Genomic DNA, 17,855 nt, shown 5'->3' with positions numbered 1-17,855 from the left:
AGTCCAACTCTTTGGTACTTATGGCATTTCTGGGGCACTAAAACTCTGTCTTTTAAATACATTTCTAGTCCTACATCTTAGATCTATAAAAACAATGATGCAACCCAAAACACACTGCATGCTGGGTACACTTCCTGCAGTTAGATTGATTTAGATTCTAATCACACCGATAAGGAAAACACACATCGGCATCTTGTTCATCAAGAATGAATTTAAGCAGGAAACAGTGTTGTGTGACAGAATGAAGTTTAATCTGCACGTTCATTAAAGAGACAAGAGCAAAAAATTAACTCAGCCCAAACACAGTGTCACTCAGAATCAATTCCAGACAAATGTTTTGAATGTTAAATTATTTATAAGCATTTCAGTGATTTCTGCGTTTGTGTTTGCACTTTTCATGTCCAACATTACCTGAGGATTACATTCTAAACCACTCTTTAAGACCCAATTACCTGCAGGTAATTAGAACAGCACTAATTATGGATTTGTTTGAGATTTCTTGTGTATTTAGAGACCTGTAATGTACTTTTTCCTTCTTCTTTTTTTTTTTTTTTTTTTTTTTTTAGTGTAGAGGGAAAAAAGATTAGAAAAGAAACACAACTGACCACAGTTACTGTTTGAGAGATTGCCGCCTGGTAAATCTGTATAACTTGATGTTACAGATTGCCAGCAGTCCCACAAGAGGCATGCTGTCAGTGTGACAGTTTCTCAACAGTCCCCTGGATTATGTACATATTCACACAGTTGGTGACAAAGGTCCCAAATGAGACATATTAAAGCCACAGTAAGCGATGCTGCTGAAGTCTTGCTAATGAAGTCCGATGTCCTTTTTCCATAATCCTACCTTCTAATGACATGCACTGTGCAATGGTACAAAAATAAGAACAAAAAAGACACAACTGCATTTATTCCACACCAGAGGTTTTGCAACAGCTACACTTTGAGGTTGGAGCTAAAATTCAAAGAAAACACCAGTGTAATGTGTGTGCTGATTTGCCCTGAAATCCTAAAATTTCATTAAAACACAAATCTTTCTGAGAGCTTAATAAGATAAAGGATTAAATATTGCTAGCTTTACACTGGAGTGTCTAAACATAAACAGTCAAGCTAGCTTTGTATTAGAATAAAGTGCCAAATAGAAATACATTTTAAATTAAGTAAAAGTTACACAAAAAGACATGGATCTAGCTAGCGCCACATCATAACTTAGTCTTCTAAAGATGATATTTTGTATAATTGATGTCAATACTTTTGCCATACCTATTTTATCAGCACAGAATGAAATGCCTGTGCTGTTTAAAGTTTCTGTTTGAAGTGTAAGTCAATAGTGATAGAGGAACTTAGAAAATGGATGTACCATTGCTTCTAATAAATCGAGTCCACTGCAATCATATTTCTCTTACATTTCTCTTACTCCATCGAACTAGCACTTCCTAGAGCTTGATTCTTTCTTGATCACTGAATTTCATATTGGCCACATATACATGTGCAAAAAAGCAGTGAAGACCGCCTCCTCAGGGAAGCATTCTAAAGGACTGCACAGGCTTTTTTTTTTTCTTAGAGCATCTATTTTTGACAACTATCTTTAAAAAAAAAACCAAAGCTTCAAACCAAAGTATGAGAGTCTTTGGACAAAACGTCAACAGGCAACAACATGTACAGGAACAGGGATGTGTATAAAAATATGTAAAACCTTACTTAAAAAAGTTTTTACCTCCTCCAACCGGCAAATGTCCACTTATATACAAGTGTGTCAATTTATGGATACATTAAAGAGTTATTCTTTGATATGTGTATACATGGATTGTTTCAAATATTTATAGAATATGGAAAAATTAAAAACAAAGAAATACAGAAAACAAAATTCTTTAATACAGGGAAAAATGCATTTCTCATAGTGGGTTTTTACATATGAATGTATGTATATATGTATGTATACATATATAGTTTCACAGTTCCTGTTGGCCTTCAATCCTAATGATGAACACCTTATGATGGTTGCCATGGAAACAAGACCTGATAAATGGACTCTCTATTCATGGTGAGCCGGTTCCTTTACCCTGAAGGCATATGGGTGAAGCTACACTCTGCTTCAAAACACATAACCAAGTGCTAGAATCATGAAGTGCTATGCCACATTCTTCGTAGCGTTCTCATTTAGCCTCTCCATGTAGTTCCGGAGCTCTATGGAGTCCCCAAGCTCAATGTCCGGACAAACCCAATGGATATCATTGGATTTCCCTACACCTAGCGGGCTGTTACCCACGCAGTCATTGCTTGGCTTGGAGTGGGTGAAGGTGGTGAATTTGACCCGTTTTCTCTTGGTGGTAGGAGAGTTTCCTGTCTCGCTCTTGTGCTCCCGTCCTCCCTGACCTGGTACATTTTTCTGGGAAAGAAGTCCATTAAGGAGCTGACTGGCCTCCTCTAAACCCAGGTTGGAGTCTATGTTAGCACTGACGTCATCCTGCTGTAAGCACAAGCCGGCATGGTTCTCCATTAGCTCACCTTCATGCCCCAGCCACACCCAATCATGAGCATGTGCCATGCTCTCCTGGCCCTCCAGGGGGAGCTGCTTATGTTGATACTGTAGGGCGTATGAGACGCAATTGATGAGAAACACTAAGATGGCCAGGCAAAAGACTCCCAGTAGGGCATACATGCCAATCTCAAGGTCTGTCAGGCCACGCCGAGCTTGTAGCAACTCCTCCTCTGTGGAGCGTCCATGAGGAAGTTCGGCTTGTGCTGGAAAATTTGAGAAGTCTGCTGGGATTTCTGGCCGCTTATCTCCAAGTGTAGCACTTGTTTTAATAGTTGTGGTTCCTTTGTTGACCATCCCTGCCTCTGAAATGGCATCTCCATTGTAAGGGGAATTAGGTCTGTGCCTTCTGTTGTCACTGTCGTCATTACGACTAAACTTGATGCGAACATTGGCACTAACTGTAGCCAGAACATTACGGCGTTTGCTTTTCTGGCATAAATCAGCTCCAGACATCTCAACACGCAGCAGCATACCTTGACCCTCTCCTCTCACCACCACCACTGGCGACCTCCACCATGCAACCTTCTGAACAGAAACTACCCGCTCATCCAAGGATATGGCTGTCAGCGTGTAGTGTGCAGGGTCATAAAGGTCAAGAGGGGTCACAGAGCCATCACTGAAGTGCAGCCAAGCGCTGACAAGGGACTCCTGCAAATACAGACAATATTAAAATGTTATGTAAGTGAGTAAAGTTTTACTAGTTTATTTGTGAGGCAGATTAAAACTAGAAGCAAAATCTCAACAGGTTTTTCCATTAAAAAAATACCTCTGTTAGAACTGTTAAAACTGAATTGTAAAATGTCTACGCAGGCTGTCAAAGCTGAGAGCGGAGTTCATTTCCCAGTCAGAAAAGAAGACATAAGGTTTTTGACTTAATCAGAAATGCCAGGAAAATCTATTTGCAAATAAAGCAAATAAAATTTCTTCTCTTAGCGATTACAAATATTTAAAGACAAATAATCAAAACTGCATCTTATAAATTCAGACAATTTAGCAGATGGCAATTCTTCAACCCATTCCTTGGAAATGTCAAGCGTTTTGGCTGCATAACACTCTGATCAGCAGGAAATCAAGTCTCCTGGCTTGTTTAATATCTATCAAACTGGAGGAGAAAGAAGACTCCTGCTGATAGAAAGGACTGGCCGAGTCAGGGTAATCAGGACTAGCGTTAACGAGCAGGAGGTATAAATTGCAGTTCCATGGCTGTGGTGATAACAAAACCACAGCTGCTCATCAGTGTGTCAGCTGTACAATGACTTGTACCTGTTGTGATTGTGATTAGAATAATGATGGCCAAAAGAACGCAGCAAGCCAATTTCTTTGGAGTGATAAAAGGATACAAACATGATTCAAAGCAGGGTAGTTATCTGTGTATTTCAACAGAATAAAAATTCACAGAGTTTGCTCACTGAACAAATGAGGTGTACCTGTTTGAGGTTGTGCATGGTGTCCTGGGTGGTGGCTGTGGCTGCAAAGGCCCTGCTGCTGCCTAGACTGAGCTGCAGGGACAGTGAGAGGCCTGACACCAGCTGCACACCCAGATCCGTAATGCTCACTTTATCATCCAGAATTCGTACTGTCCTCTCTGCCAGAACCAAATCGGACAGTGGGGACATCACCTGGAGTAAGTGAGAAAGAAGACAGTCTAAACCACATAGGACCAGGTGTTTCTTTTAAATACTACTCAGAGATAATATTCCTGGACATATGTCTCTTAAGTAAAGCTATCAGAGGGCATCTGTAATAACTGTAATTGATTCACTTGGAATAAGTAGTCATTAAATGTGTTTTTATGATATAAAATGTATATTAACAATGCTTACTATGCAGACCTGATTAGAATGTAAACTGATAGTTTTAAGCTCTTTAATACAGTAAGCTTTTGTTGTAGTGATAGTGTTCATGCAAGTTGTGCACAAGCATGTCTGTGTGGAATGTACTTATGCTGGGAGCTCAATAATTCATTCAAAAACCCCAAAAGCTCTCTGAGACATCCTTTGAAATGTTGTCTATATTTAATATCATTGATTCCTTAAATTGGCCAGTATTTGGTTTTCAGTTGGATTTGATGGGATTTGACAGAAAACATTGAGATCTTTCTGTACATGCTGCTATAGAGTGCTTACACTGAAACACAAATCCACTGTTCCACCAGGATATAACGGCATTCTAACTAACAAATTCATTTAGATGGCATGCATATTATCTACGGTTATTTCTACTGATTCTTTAAAGCAGCGAAAAAACTTCATCAGCATCTCAAATGCTGCCTGCATGTGCAGTTAAAACATTTATATATACACTTACATGATGGATTTAGATTGGATTTCCAGAGACAACCCTGTCATAATTACATTAATTACCTCCACATGTATAGCGAATACAGTCTGAATCTGGCTTTAAATTTTTACCTAAGACATGGCACAGGAACACTGTGATAAAAATAACTGCAGCTTGGAGTTCTGTGAGGAAATGACAGTTCCTTCGGCACGAAGGGCACCTCAAACCAACACCTTATTTTGAAGCACAGAAACAGCTGTGATATGCAAAGCGATGTGCAGCCTTTCCATCCTCATCAGTTAAGGCAACACCAGCTGCCTCCATACTTTCACATGTTCCACTGTCATAATGAGTGTCCCTCGTCTCTGTCAGAGACAAGCACAGCTCATACACCGCCTCCCACTTTTTCCAACACTCAGCTTCTGCAAGCTTCAGCTTCACTACTCACCAAATCTAGAGTACACTCCAGCAGCATGACTGTAAATAAAAAAATAAATACAGTACATGCCGTCCAACTCCTTTACCATACTGCATACTGTCCACTGAATGTATTCAGTCATTTAGACAGAGCTGACTAAACAAGTGTGCTGCCATAAACCTTAACATGATGTTTCCATGTAAAAAAAAAGAAAAATCACTGTTACAATAAAAGCAAATTGAACAGAAAATATAGATAAAATGCGAAAATGTCATAAATCATCCATAAATTAATCCCTTATAGACAGACAGACAGACAGACAGACAGACAGACAGACAGACAGACAGACAGAAAGACAGACAGACAGATAGAATTTCGAATTGTAAGGTTTGCCATTTTTTTAAACATAATAATACAATTATGAATCAATAATGAAAAGTTATCTTTAATTAAGCTTTATAAGAACTGTTGCTTCTTTTATACATTTTATATTATTTTAGGCATCATTCTCTTGATTGCTATACATTTAATAAAAAATTAATAAATAACCTTCAATTGTAACTGGAATGTTAGAATATATGTAGGTAGGGAAATTAACCGACTGACTGATTTCTGTACTGTTCTTGTCGTTTAAACGATAGATGAATGCATCACATATCCCTAAAATCTGAAGGTAAAAATGTTTTACCTACAAAAGAAAGCCATTTTATGCACAATTTCCTCAGCACTCATTGCAATTCCTTCTGCATTGTTTAGTGTAATTAGTCGTTGTCTGTAATGAAGTGAAGGCAGCAGTGGACACTGGTGAAGGTTAATGTTGCGGCTGGTCAGAGGTGCGGATCAGAGGCTAAGTGCTCAGCTCGAGGACTCATCTATTAGGAACCATCAATAATGCTTGTGATTTACGTTCACGCAGCCCTCCAGATGCAGTTCCTCCATCTGGGTCTTTTTTATCTGATTTTAATTTTCACCCATTTCAGTTTAAAGATGGAGCCTCAGACCAAGCAAGGCAAAGTGTGAGGGAGGAGGAGAAGCAATTTTGCTATCAAATAAAGCATCAGAGTGAACTAACAGTACTGTCAATATTCCATTTAGGCTCCAGTACATGTATATTTTGAGAAAGTCTAAAAAATGAGGGAGACAAGAAGTACACAGTACTGTGAAAAAGTTTTAGGCAGGTGTAAAAATTGCTGTAATTTTAAATTAAGAATTTTAAAATAGAAAATGTTTTTTTAATTATCAAAGTGGAAAGTAAATAAATGAAGAGAAATCCAAATCAATATTTTGTGTGACTACCCTTTGCCTGTTAGCTGTTTCTGTTTCAGTTAATTACTGTCCTTCAACTTGATGATCATAAGCACCTGCTCGGTATCATTTGTTAATCATACACCTGTCTCAGATGTTAAAATAATTCCTGACGTTGTGCAAGTGCTCCACCTTATTGCTCTAGTTTGACAGTACACACACACACACACACACACACACACCTGTCACATTTTAGAGTGATTCTCCAGTTGTCTTTACACGGACAGACAGACAGCTAAGTGCTGTTGAGATGTCACTGACATCCTTTCATTTTGAACGAGAGTAAGTGCTAGGATAACTGCAACTCATTCGTCTGCCCGCTGCACACCACAGTGCATCCTGCAGTTGCTGTGCCAAGAAAATGACAAATGTAGTGTGTTTTGGCAGGAAAAAGGCAGCCATATTTATCTGAACACAGTGGAGACAAAATGCTCTCTAGTGATACTAGAGGAGAGTTGTGTTTTTGCTGCTTGCCCTCCCAGAAAGACAGAGATTGAAGGGAAAATGTAATTAATTAAAAAATTTGGTATTGAAATACACAGGATATGAAAACTATTTTTTTAAATATAGGTACACTTTTATTTTGGTAAGTGTGTAATTAATGCATTCCCCATATATAATGGGGAATAATATTAATTATTTTTATTTCAGAACAAACTGTACTTTGTGAATTAACATCATCACTCATTTAAATGCCCAAGCTGTTTTCTATCTAAAATAAATCAACAACAAAAAACTTGAATACACAGTCAAAATATGTTTGCAATGGGTTTTTTGTTAATCACCATATGGTCAAAAGTTTGTGGAAACCTAATCAACACACCCTTTTTGTGCTTTTTTTGAAATCCCATTCCAGCATTGATCCCCAAAGACTAAAATGAATAAAATGAAAAAGTTTGTCATCAAATTAAAATGCACAAGTTGAATAGTGGTGCCTTCACAGCCAAGTCTAATCCATTTTGGTACTATCTGAAATCTTTCCAAAATTTAATCAGTTTATCTGCTGTTTACAATCACACAAACGTAGACAAATTTGTTGGTACCCCTCCACAAAAAGGACCCAATTTCTCTGAAATAACTTGAAACAGACAAAAATAATTTCTCTCCAACATTAGGCTTCAAGGAAGAAGGCTGATTTGGAAAAGGAAAACATAAAACATAAAAAAAAATAAAAAAAAACAGACAAAAAAAGGGTAGTTGCTATAATGTATATTGTCAAGCCACTGGAAAAATCCCCTTTTATACAGATAAAGCAAAAGTATAGCTTTCTGGTGAGGCTCATCAGCTGTACACAAAAATTTAAGTAAAGTGTTGGTTTGAGGTGCTTTTTTTTTTAAAAGCTTTTAAAGAGTTTAAAATCTGTGCAAGGCACAATTAAATCGTAAGACTATTAAGCTATTTTAAAGTGTAATCCAGTGTCAGACACAACTGCAGCTCATGGATCCAACAGCATAAAGACCCAAGATATACAGCTAAAAGCACTCAAGAATGGCTATGAAAAAAACACTATTCTGAAGTGGCCTTCTGTAAGCGCTTATCTGAACCCTATCAAACATCTATGGAAAGAGTTGAAACATGAAGAGTGTAGACAGGTGCAGAATTCTCATTGAGAGCGACAGAAATTGCTTGTTTGCAGTAATTTGCTCTAAAGGTTGTGCAACAAAATATTCGGGTAAGAGTTTTTCATTTAGACCATGCCATTTTTAACTGTTTTAACATTTAAAATATTCTTTTGAATCCAATCAGATTTTTTTAAATATGCAATAGTGCACACCAATTACTTGTCAATTCCAAGGTATTTCAAATTAAATTGGGGGTTCTTCTTTTTGAAGAGGGATACCAACAAAATTAACATACATACTTTCACATTTTTACTTTTACCATAACATACTTTTACAGTAATATATAATATATTAAAAGTCTCTTGTTAAAGTCTCCATTTTTTGTCATATTAAAAATTCAACATGAAATAGGAACCAAAATAATTCTAATAAAATAGAAGGAGATATGTTTTAGGTGAAAAAAAAAAGAAAAATACTTTAACCTTTTTAATAATGGAGCATGTGACTGTGCTCAAACTCGTGTTCAAAATTCATTATCATACACAATCATCAATTAGGTGATTCTGACCCCCAAATGAAGCCCTCTTCTAAAATCTTTTAATGAACTTTTATTCGACTGCTGAAGCCATGCTCCACAAAACCTTTCCAAGCATCCATTCACTTCTTTGTCTTGTGATACAGTATCAGTCAAGAGATGACTATAAAAGAATTTTCACAACTTCCGATGTACACTACCAAGATATACTGTGATATATCTCAACAAGTGGAGAAAATGGGGTGCTAGAGTGAGGCTAGGACATCCCACAATAAAGGACTAGATGAAAATCTTCTTTGATCAACCTTTTCAGGGCCTCTTATGAGTGGAACCTCTCACATGGCACATATATCTGCGTGGAACCAGTCTTGGAAAACCTCTGTATGACCCTGGCCACTGTACAGTAACTCAGTTTCAGGGTGTTACCAATTTTATTATAGCCTAGGCCAACTTTGTAGAAAGCAACAATTCTAATTCTTAAGTCCTCAGAGAGTTCTTTGCCATGAGGTGCAGTGTTGAACATCCAGTGGTCAGTATGAGAGAATTGTACTCAAAGCCCTAAACTGTAACTGCTCTAATACAAGATACACACATTTGTATGGTTGTGTCAAGCAGACAAAAACATGAACATGATGAATAGAATATGTGGATTTGCATGGTTAAAGGACATACAGCTGTTATCACCTAGGGTGTACTCACTTTGTTGCCAGTTATTTTGACAATAATGACTGTACTGTATGTTAAGTTATTTTCAGAGGACAGTAAATCTATACTACTATACAAGCTGCACTTTGACTACTCTAAAATATATCCATGTTTTATTTCTATAATATTATCCTTTGAGAAGATTTACTAAAATGATTGCCAACATTTATGAGATACTGTATGTCATGGTGTGGGTGTTGTGAATAAAGTGCATAATTTCTGAAGGTAAAAACTGTGTTAATTGTATATGTAAATATAATCACAAAGAGGCAAATTATTATCATCCAATTTTTTTTTTTTTTCAGATTTTATGTTTTTAGCCACTGTGTTTCTGAACTGTGATCAAAATAAACTCATTTGTATACAGGTATACGTTTAAAAATCTATTTGCACAAACCAGAGAGTTATAATCTCAGTCAGTAGCTAGCTATTCAGTCAATGTAATCAATACAAGGTGTGCAGTATGACAACAATGTTGTAGCGCACTATAGTAGAGTGAATGTAATATATCATACATAATTTTAAAATAAAATGATATGCATTAATTTCTTTTCTTTATCAGGACTATATTAAGTCTTTTAGAGAATAAGTATAGAAAATAAGGTTTAATAGAGTTGGGTCTGGAATTGAATCCCATAGAGGCACCTTAGATCTTAAATATTCTACAAACATGAAGTTTGTGGTGTCTCACCTGGACTTTGGTGGCTCCAGTGTTCAGCCCTGTCAGTGTTGCACCATCTGTTATTTTGGCCACTTTTGAGTCCTCCACTTTTAAGAAATCCTTCACCAACTCTGTCACATCCACCTGCCAATCACTGCCCAGTAGAAAGTCTGGTTGTCCCCGCCCTTCTCCTGGCTCTGCCTCAAAGTGTGTAAGGACACGCACAGTGGTACTCTGGTACTGTGGGCCACAACCTCGATCCCGCTTGCTCCCTTCATCTTCATTATCATCTGCAGATCTGAACACAGGACACAGGTTTTTAGAAATAATTTCAAATTCCTTATTTCAGCCAATGGAATTATAATAACAACAAAAAAATACTTTAATGGAATTAAAAAACGGATTAGGCCTTGTAGAGCAGGGAAGATTTCTGACACACCAAAGTGTAGGCCTAACATTTGCCCAAAGATTTGACCAATTTGAATTATTACTGCAGGATTTGTAATGAGGTAAATTCTCACAGAAAAGATAAGATATAGCAATATCTAGATATCTAAAAAATAACAGATACAAAAACAAAACAAAACAAAACAAAAAAAAAACAAAAAAACAATACTCTGATTAGCCATAACATTAAAATAACGTGCCTAATATAGTTTATGTCTCCTCATACTGTTAAATCAGCTCTGGCAGTTCAAGGTGTGGACTCAAAAAGACCTCTGAAAATGCGTTGTGGTATCTGCTAATTTGGTATTTTGCTAATGTGGTATCTCAGCCAAAAATAAAAAAAATACTTTGTACAATTTGCATTTCACAAGACTAATAAAATAACATTTGTTTTCTTGTAATAACTTTAATTACAAAAGACAGACAAAAATGAACTATTGGCTGAAAGTATATTCTCGATATAAAGAGGCATGATACTGAAAAACCAAACCAAAATTAGTTTTTCATGCTGTAGATTGTCAGGCTTGTGGGTTTAAAAATACATCAGTGGCATAAAGAAAAGAACAAAAGTGAAAAAAGTTGCTCAGCTTGCAAAATGTACAGTAGGATACAATTTACATTTTACAACTTGCCAGCCTTATTGCAGCATTCAGAAGGGGCTTCAAACACAGCAGCAGTTTTAAAGAATTAGACAGAAATGTCACAGCATGCTGTGATTAATGCTTGGGAAATTGTTTGGTTAAAGGGCGAGGAGGAGATTAGAACTCTATTTAAAACAGCATACATCCTAGTAGAAAACAAATTGGCTCATTTAGAGTTTAGCCAGCTGGAGAATTTTATCAAATAAATCACATGAAACATACATTAGTCTATGAAAGCTACCAAAATAAGCCAATTGTTCACTTAGGTATGATCGTGAAAAGTTTTCAAATCAGTTAAAGTCTTAAACTTTTTATATATGTGAAACAAACAGATAAAAAAAACAACATCCAATTTAAAATAAAAATAATATGATTATTCAACTCCCCTCTTATTTTGGTAAAATGTTAATATTATAAAAGTATATTCAAGCAGTCATTTATGTATTTATTTTTATTTATAATTAGATGTCATGAGAACTAATTCCTACACTCAGATTTAATTTATTGCAGATGTATTGCATGTACCATGCAAATGTTATGTAGCAGTGATCAATTACTTAACATGCAATTTAATTAACAGCCTTTTTGTAGATATAAAAATTAATTGAATTGCACGATTTATGGATTAATAAAATAAAACCATAACCGTAACTGTACTGCTGAACCATTTTTAAAGTCTATCAAACTAATGGAGGACATTATTTAAAGTAAGTATCGACTCCAAGCGCTGAGAGAGAGAGAGAGAGAGAGAGAGAGAGAGAGAGAGAGAGAGAGAGAGAGAGAGAGAGAGAGAGAGAGAGAGAGAGAGAGGCAGAGAGGGAGAGAGAGAGAGAGAGAGAGAAAGCAATGCTGAAAATATATTCATATTCATGCATTTGGGCATATTTGCTTGTTTGTTTATTTTCCAGGTTCGATTAAAATGTAATCTTAGTTTGATTACCTGTATTTTTTTCTACTGTTTTTTTGTTGTAGGAATTAGAACATAATAAAGTTCAAAATTTTGCGACTGTACAATATACAGAATAAGTCGATAATTTAAATATATTTATCAACAACAACAAAAAACAACCTATAATTAAAAAGCAAGCACAAGTAAACTTTTGGAAATCTGCTGTGCCATAGATTATATGGACAAAAGAATTGGCTGACTTTTTTAGCCATATGTGGTTCTTTCCCAAAGTTGCATATCATAGTATTGGATGTCTTTGGCTGTGGTAGCATTATATTTTTCCTTCCTTTAAACCTGTTGCAGCATGACAATGCCCCTGTACACAAAATAAGCTCCATGAAGATAGGGTTTACATGGGTTAGACTAGAAGAGCTCAAACCCTATTGAACACCTTTGGGATTAACTGAGTGCCCCTTTACTCAACATCAGTACTTGACTTTACTAAAAACCCTTGTAGCTAAATGACTAAAATTTCGGCTTCTCCCATTAGGGGTCGCCACAGCGGATCATCCGCATGTTTGATTTGGCACATGTTTTTACGCTGGATGCCCTTCCTAACACAACCCTCCCCACTTATCCGGGCTTGGGACCAGCACTAAGAGAGGCTGGGGGTGTTTCCTGACCGGGGATCGAACCCGGGCCGCAGCGGTGAGAGCGGCGCATCCTAACCACTAGACCACCAGGGGACCTTGTAGCTAAATGGCCAAAATATATTATAACAGCAAATATGGATTAAATGTGGAAAGAAATGTGCAAAAAGCACATAAGATTTTATGGACAGGTGTCCGCAAACTTTTGTCTATAAAGTGTATTTTTCTCTCATGTTGAATGCTGCACGCAAAGTCTCTGAGTGTACATAGCAGCTTATAGCACTATAGCTCATTCATAAAGGTTGTCAAGTATTTGTTTACATTGCCATGTGTATTTGGTTTTGGTTCAAAACAAAATACAACATTTTTGTCTTGTCTTAATTTTTGTTTTTGGTTGTCTCCACATGTCATGATAATGTATGTAAGCCCCAGTATTGCTTTTTTCATTAAGTATATGCTCAGTACTGTTTCCACAGTCATTATCAAGTCTTTAATTATTGATTGTCAGTCTGGTTCTTGAACTCATTTCTAGTTCATGCTTGCCTGATCTGGACTTTTTTGTTGTTGATTGCCTGACCCTTGACTACATCTTGACCCTGTTTGTAGATTGTTACTTGATTGCTACAGTTATTACAGACCTACACTTGCATCTGTGCATTCTGAACAAAATACTTCTGTTAGTCACAACACATTGTCAAAAAAATCAATGGTGATCGGAATTATGAGATTGTAAACACTTTTTGCTGCTCTTAAATTTGGACAAAATATCAGTGAGTTTAATTTGTAACTGCCTTCAGTTTTTGGCAAATGAGCTCCAAAAATATTGCCTGCCAAGGGAATTCCACCTACAGGGTTTTAGAGAAGTGGGAGGACACTGATAAATCTGGATTAGGAAAGCTATAGCTTAATGTGCAGCTAATGCACCTAGAAATTTGAGCATTTTAGTCATACACAGCCACTGTGGCATGACTGCTAATAGAAACAACAACAGCTGTCATTTGCTGCACATCATATGTCAGAGCGCCCCTTAATGGAGGAGTGTGATATATATATATATATATACAGTGAGGAAAATAAGTATTTGAACACCCTGCTATTTTGCAAGTTCTCCCACTTAGAAATCATGGAGGGGTCTGAAATTGTCATCGTAGGTGCATGTCCACTGTGAGAGACATAATCTAAAAAAAAAATCCAGAAATCACAATGTATGATTTTTTAACTATTTATTTGTATGATACAGCTGCAAATAAGTATTTGAACACCTGAGAAAGTCAATGTTAATATTTGGTACAGTAGCCTTTGTTTGCAATTACAGAAGTCAAACGTTTCCTGTAGTTTTTCACCAGGTTTGCACACACTGCAGGAGGGATTTTGGCCCACTCCTCCACACAGATCTTCTCTAGATCAGTCAGGTTTCTGGCCTGTTGCTGAGAAACACGGAGTTTGAGCTCCCTCCAAAGATTCTCTATTGGGTTTAGGTCTGGAGACTGGCTAGGCCACGCCAGAACCTTGATATGCTTCTTACAGAGCCACTCCTTGGTTATCCTGGCTGTGTGCTTCGGATCATTGTTATGTTGGAAGACCCAGCCTCGACCCATCTTCAATGCTCTAACTGAGGGAAGGCGGTTGTTCCCCAAAATCTATCAATACATGGCCCCGGTCATCCTCTCCTTAATACAGTGCAGTCGCCCTGTCCCATGTGCAGAAAAACACCCCCAAAACATGATGCTACCACCCCCATGCTTCACAGTAGGGATGGTGTTCTTGCGATGGTACTCATCATTCTTCTTCCTCCAAACACGTTTAGTGGAATTATGACCCAAAAGTTCTATTTTGGTCTCATCTGACCACATGACTTTCTCCCATGACTCCTCTGGATCATCCAAATGGTCATTGGCAAACTTAAGACGTGCCTGGACATGTGCTGGTTTAAGCAGGGGAACCTTCCGCGCCATGCATGATTTCAAACCATGACGTCCTAGTGTATTACCAACGGTAACCTTGGAAACAGTGGTCCCAGCTCTTTTCAGGTCATTGACCAGCTCCTCCCGTGTAGTTCTGGGCTGATTCTCACCTTCCTTAGGATCATTGAGACCCCACGAGGTGAGATCTTGCATGGATCCCCAGTCCGAGAGAGATTGACAGTCATGTTTAGCTTCTTCTATTTTCTAATGATTGCTCCAGCAGTGGACCTTTTTTCACGAAGCTGCTTGGCAATTTCCCCGTAGCCCTTTCCAGCCTTGTGGAGGTGTACAATTTTGTCTCTAGTGTCTTTGGACAGCTCTTTGGTTTCGGCCATGTTAGTAGTTGGATTCTTACTGATTGTATGGGGTGGACAGGTGTCTTTATGCAGCTAACGACCTCAAACAGGTGCATCTAATTTAAGATAATTAATGTAGTGGAGGTGGACATTTTAAAGGCAGACTAACAGGTCTTTGAGGGTCAGAATTCTAGCTGATAGACAGGTGTTCAAATACTTATTTGCAGCTGTATCATACAAATAAATAGTTTAAAAATCATATATTGTGATTTCTGGAATTTTTTTTTTAGATTATGTCTCTCACAGTGGACATGCACCTACAATGACAATTTCAGACCCCTACATGATTTCTAAGTGGGAGAATTTGCAAAATAGCAGCGTGTTCAAATACTTATTTTCCTCACTGTATATATATATATATATATATATATATATATATATATATATATATATATATATATATATATATATATTGCTGCTCGTTGACTACTGAACCACGTCCTCATCCTCCATTAAAGCTGACCGGCAACCTCCGCACAGAACAGCTCATGACCAGCATATTTTTAACACAGACGGTCTTCTCCCACATTTGTGTCTGTGTTTTGACGCTTTCCTTCACTCCTCTTACCTCTCCTTCTGTCAGTTCACTCAGTTAGATGCCACAACTTCAGGACCGACGTAATTCCAGACAAGCGTAATTTAAAAACTATCTTATAGATGACCATGGCATGTGTCAGTATTAACCTGTCGGAGGTGACCTCCAGATCATTAAAAACCAGCCTCTGTATCTTGCCTGCTCCTCTGTTATGCCAAATCCAACACACCAGAACAGCTTACAGAGCCTGCAAAGACCTAAGGATCATTTTTATAAAGGTTCTCAGAGCAGGAAATGTTGACCTGAGGCCAGTCTCTACTGTTCTTAGTCAATACCAATCGATAAAAAGTGTTCCTGTGATGTTGAGTAACGATTTACTTTTATCGATCTCCTAAATAGTTAAGCATTTATGCATCATGGTGTCTGATTCTAATGATATTTTATATTACAATTAATTTATAAAGATCCACACTGCATCCGTCCTTCTCAATGTCGATATTTTTATGATCCGGTTCTTAGCAGATTTTCATAATGTTTCAAGCAAAATAAAGGAGATCCAAACCATCACTCTGACTGAGGAGTCAGGATTGTTTTCTAAATATTTGCTCTACATGAAATCCGTCTTGCAGTTTTCGATAGTCTGTAAATCACTTTAACCACAGGGTCCAAAGAAAATGCAGGGATGGTTAATGTGGACTGAATAATGAAATACAGTAATCCTGCCCCCTTATTCTTTATAGATCTGCCTGATTATATGATCAGGCAGATCATATAATCATACATCTGGATAGAGTTCTCTTCAATTAGAAACCACTGGCTGCCACTCAGGTCGGTGCCACATGAACAGATACATGAGATTACTTTCGAGGGTTAAACTCAAGAACCATAAAGATCGATTTGAACTGTAATTAATATAAACAATTTACTACAATGGGTTAGAGCTACAATTGCCATTAACAGTTTTGCACTCAAGTGTCATTTAGTGAACAGTTGATGAACTCAAGATAAGGATAGGTTCCCTATAGAGTCTGGTTGATTTTAAAGTTTCTTCCTCGGCACTGGTTTGCTTATTATGAATAAAATTAAAGGGACAAAAATGTGAGGTTAAACAGTATAATTGTAATCTATTCAATCTTTAAAGCTGCTTTGGGACCAAGATATATATTTCTTTTCCATTTCTATCTGGTCTAACATCTGAGGTCTAAATACAGATGCAATTTCAATAATATAAAACACTGTAAGCTGTATGATTCATAGTTTGCCATGTCTTCCCACAAATGCTGGTTAAATCTCTATCATGCAAAAAAGAAGAAGTGATCCAGAAATGCCACCATCCTCTCTGGGCCAAAATGAACTGAGGCAAAGTGAAAAACTGTTCTGTGGTCAGACGATCCAGGAAACCATGGATACCACATTCTCCGGACTAAAGAGTAGAGGGATCATCTGGCTTGTTATCAGCTCTCAAATGCAATGCAATGCCGTATACTTTTAGCAATCATTCAAACCCTCAGATTGGATTTATTTTTGTTTCTGCCAACTGGCTTGCTCACTGACGTAACTTAATGTTATAACCTCTTTTAAAGTGTTCATTGTTGTTGGAAATGTTTAGAAATTGTAAAAAAAAAAAAAAAAAAAAAAAAGGCATAACTAACTAAACATGGCATGCAGTAGGAGTTAAAAAAAAAGGCAAAACACAACATCTGTTTCTAAAATAAAGACTGGCTAAAATAATCATCCTGGTCTCCAGCTTGTCAAGAATGCATATACAGTAAGTTATACATTTATTTTTGGAGAAAGCCAGATGTGGAACTAATAATGAGATATTCAGAAACCATTCAGAACAGAGTTCTGATGCCCAGAAATAAGCCTCACCTCTGGCTGCCCCCGGAGATGGGGATCCTCCATCCCTTGATTTGGTTGAGCTCAGGGTCGGCCATGTCGATCTGCAGGGGCAGGCGGGGCATCCACACACTCACCTCCATCTGGGTGTTCAGGTAGTTGTACGTGAAGTTCAACATCATTTTTACCCTCCCTTTTGTCTCCTTTCCATTCACATACACATAGTCGCATCTTTCAGACACCTGCACAGAGAAAATCAAATTCTCAGCATAGACATATTCGGCATTGCAGGTGACTTCAAACATCTCCATGCATTTTTCTTCAAACATCTACAAAGTTATTTTTCTACACTTTATATAGAGAGATCTGGAATAAAACTTTTCATTAGTTTTTGCCGATTTTTGTGCGGCAATTGCTCAACAGCAATCTCTCGACACCCTGCAATTTAATTTGGTTCGATTTCAATTCAGTGTGGCAGGATAAGATTTTTCATTTCTTCTTCTGTATTTTTAGAACATAATATCACTTT

At 37.3% G+C, this 17,855-nt stretch overlaps 1 protein-coding gene and 1 long non-coding RNA gene across 3 annotated transcripts in view; one reads left to right on the top strand and one right to left on the bottom strand.

The window, feature by feature from the left end:
- Nucleotides 1-242: 242 nt before the first annotated feature.
- The window catches only part of LOC310739272 (transmembrane protein 132D), a 168,975-nt gene continuing 151,362 nt past the window's right edge, over nucleotides 243-17,855 (bottom strand). For both annotated transcript variants that reach the window (XM_083565050.1, XM_083565051.1), the window contains exons 6-9: nucleotides 17,360-17,568; nucleotides 10,036-10,303; nucleotides 3,967-4,158; nucleotides 243-3,187 (exon numbers count right to left, since the gene is read on the bottom strand). In XM_083565050.1, the coding sequence (XP_083421176.1) occupies nucleotides 2,129-3,187; nucleotides 3,967-4,158; nucleotides 10,036-10,303; nucleotides 17,360-17,568 (1,728 nt within the window). In that variant the 3' untranslated portion in view covers nucleotides 243-2,128. The remainder of the gene's footprint in view (nucleotides 3,188-3,966; nucleotides 4,159-10,035; nucleotides 10,304-17,359; nucleotides 17,569-17,855) is intronic.
- Nucleotides 8,142-17,855, top strand: part of LOC310739396 — a 36,153-nt gene continuing 26,439 nt past the window's right edge. The window contains exon 1 of the long non-coding RNA XR_014537375.1: nucleotides 8,142-8,214. This is a non-coding gene — a long non-coding RNA (uncharacterized lncRNA). The remainder of the gene's footprint in view (nucleotides 8,215-17,855) is intronic.

Source organism: Silurus aristotelis (assembly GCF_946808225.1).
Source record: "Silurus aristotelis genome assembly, chromosome: 16".
Taxonomy (NCBI): Eukaryota; Metazoa; Chordata; class Actinopteri; order Siluriformes; family Siluridae; genus Silurus; species Silurus aristotelis.
The sequence above is the reverse complement of the archived record's forward strand: the minus strand, read 5'-3'. Positions and strand labels throughout refer to the sequence as shown.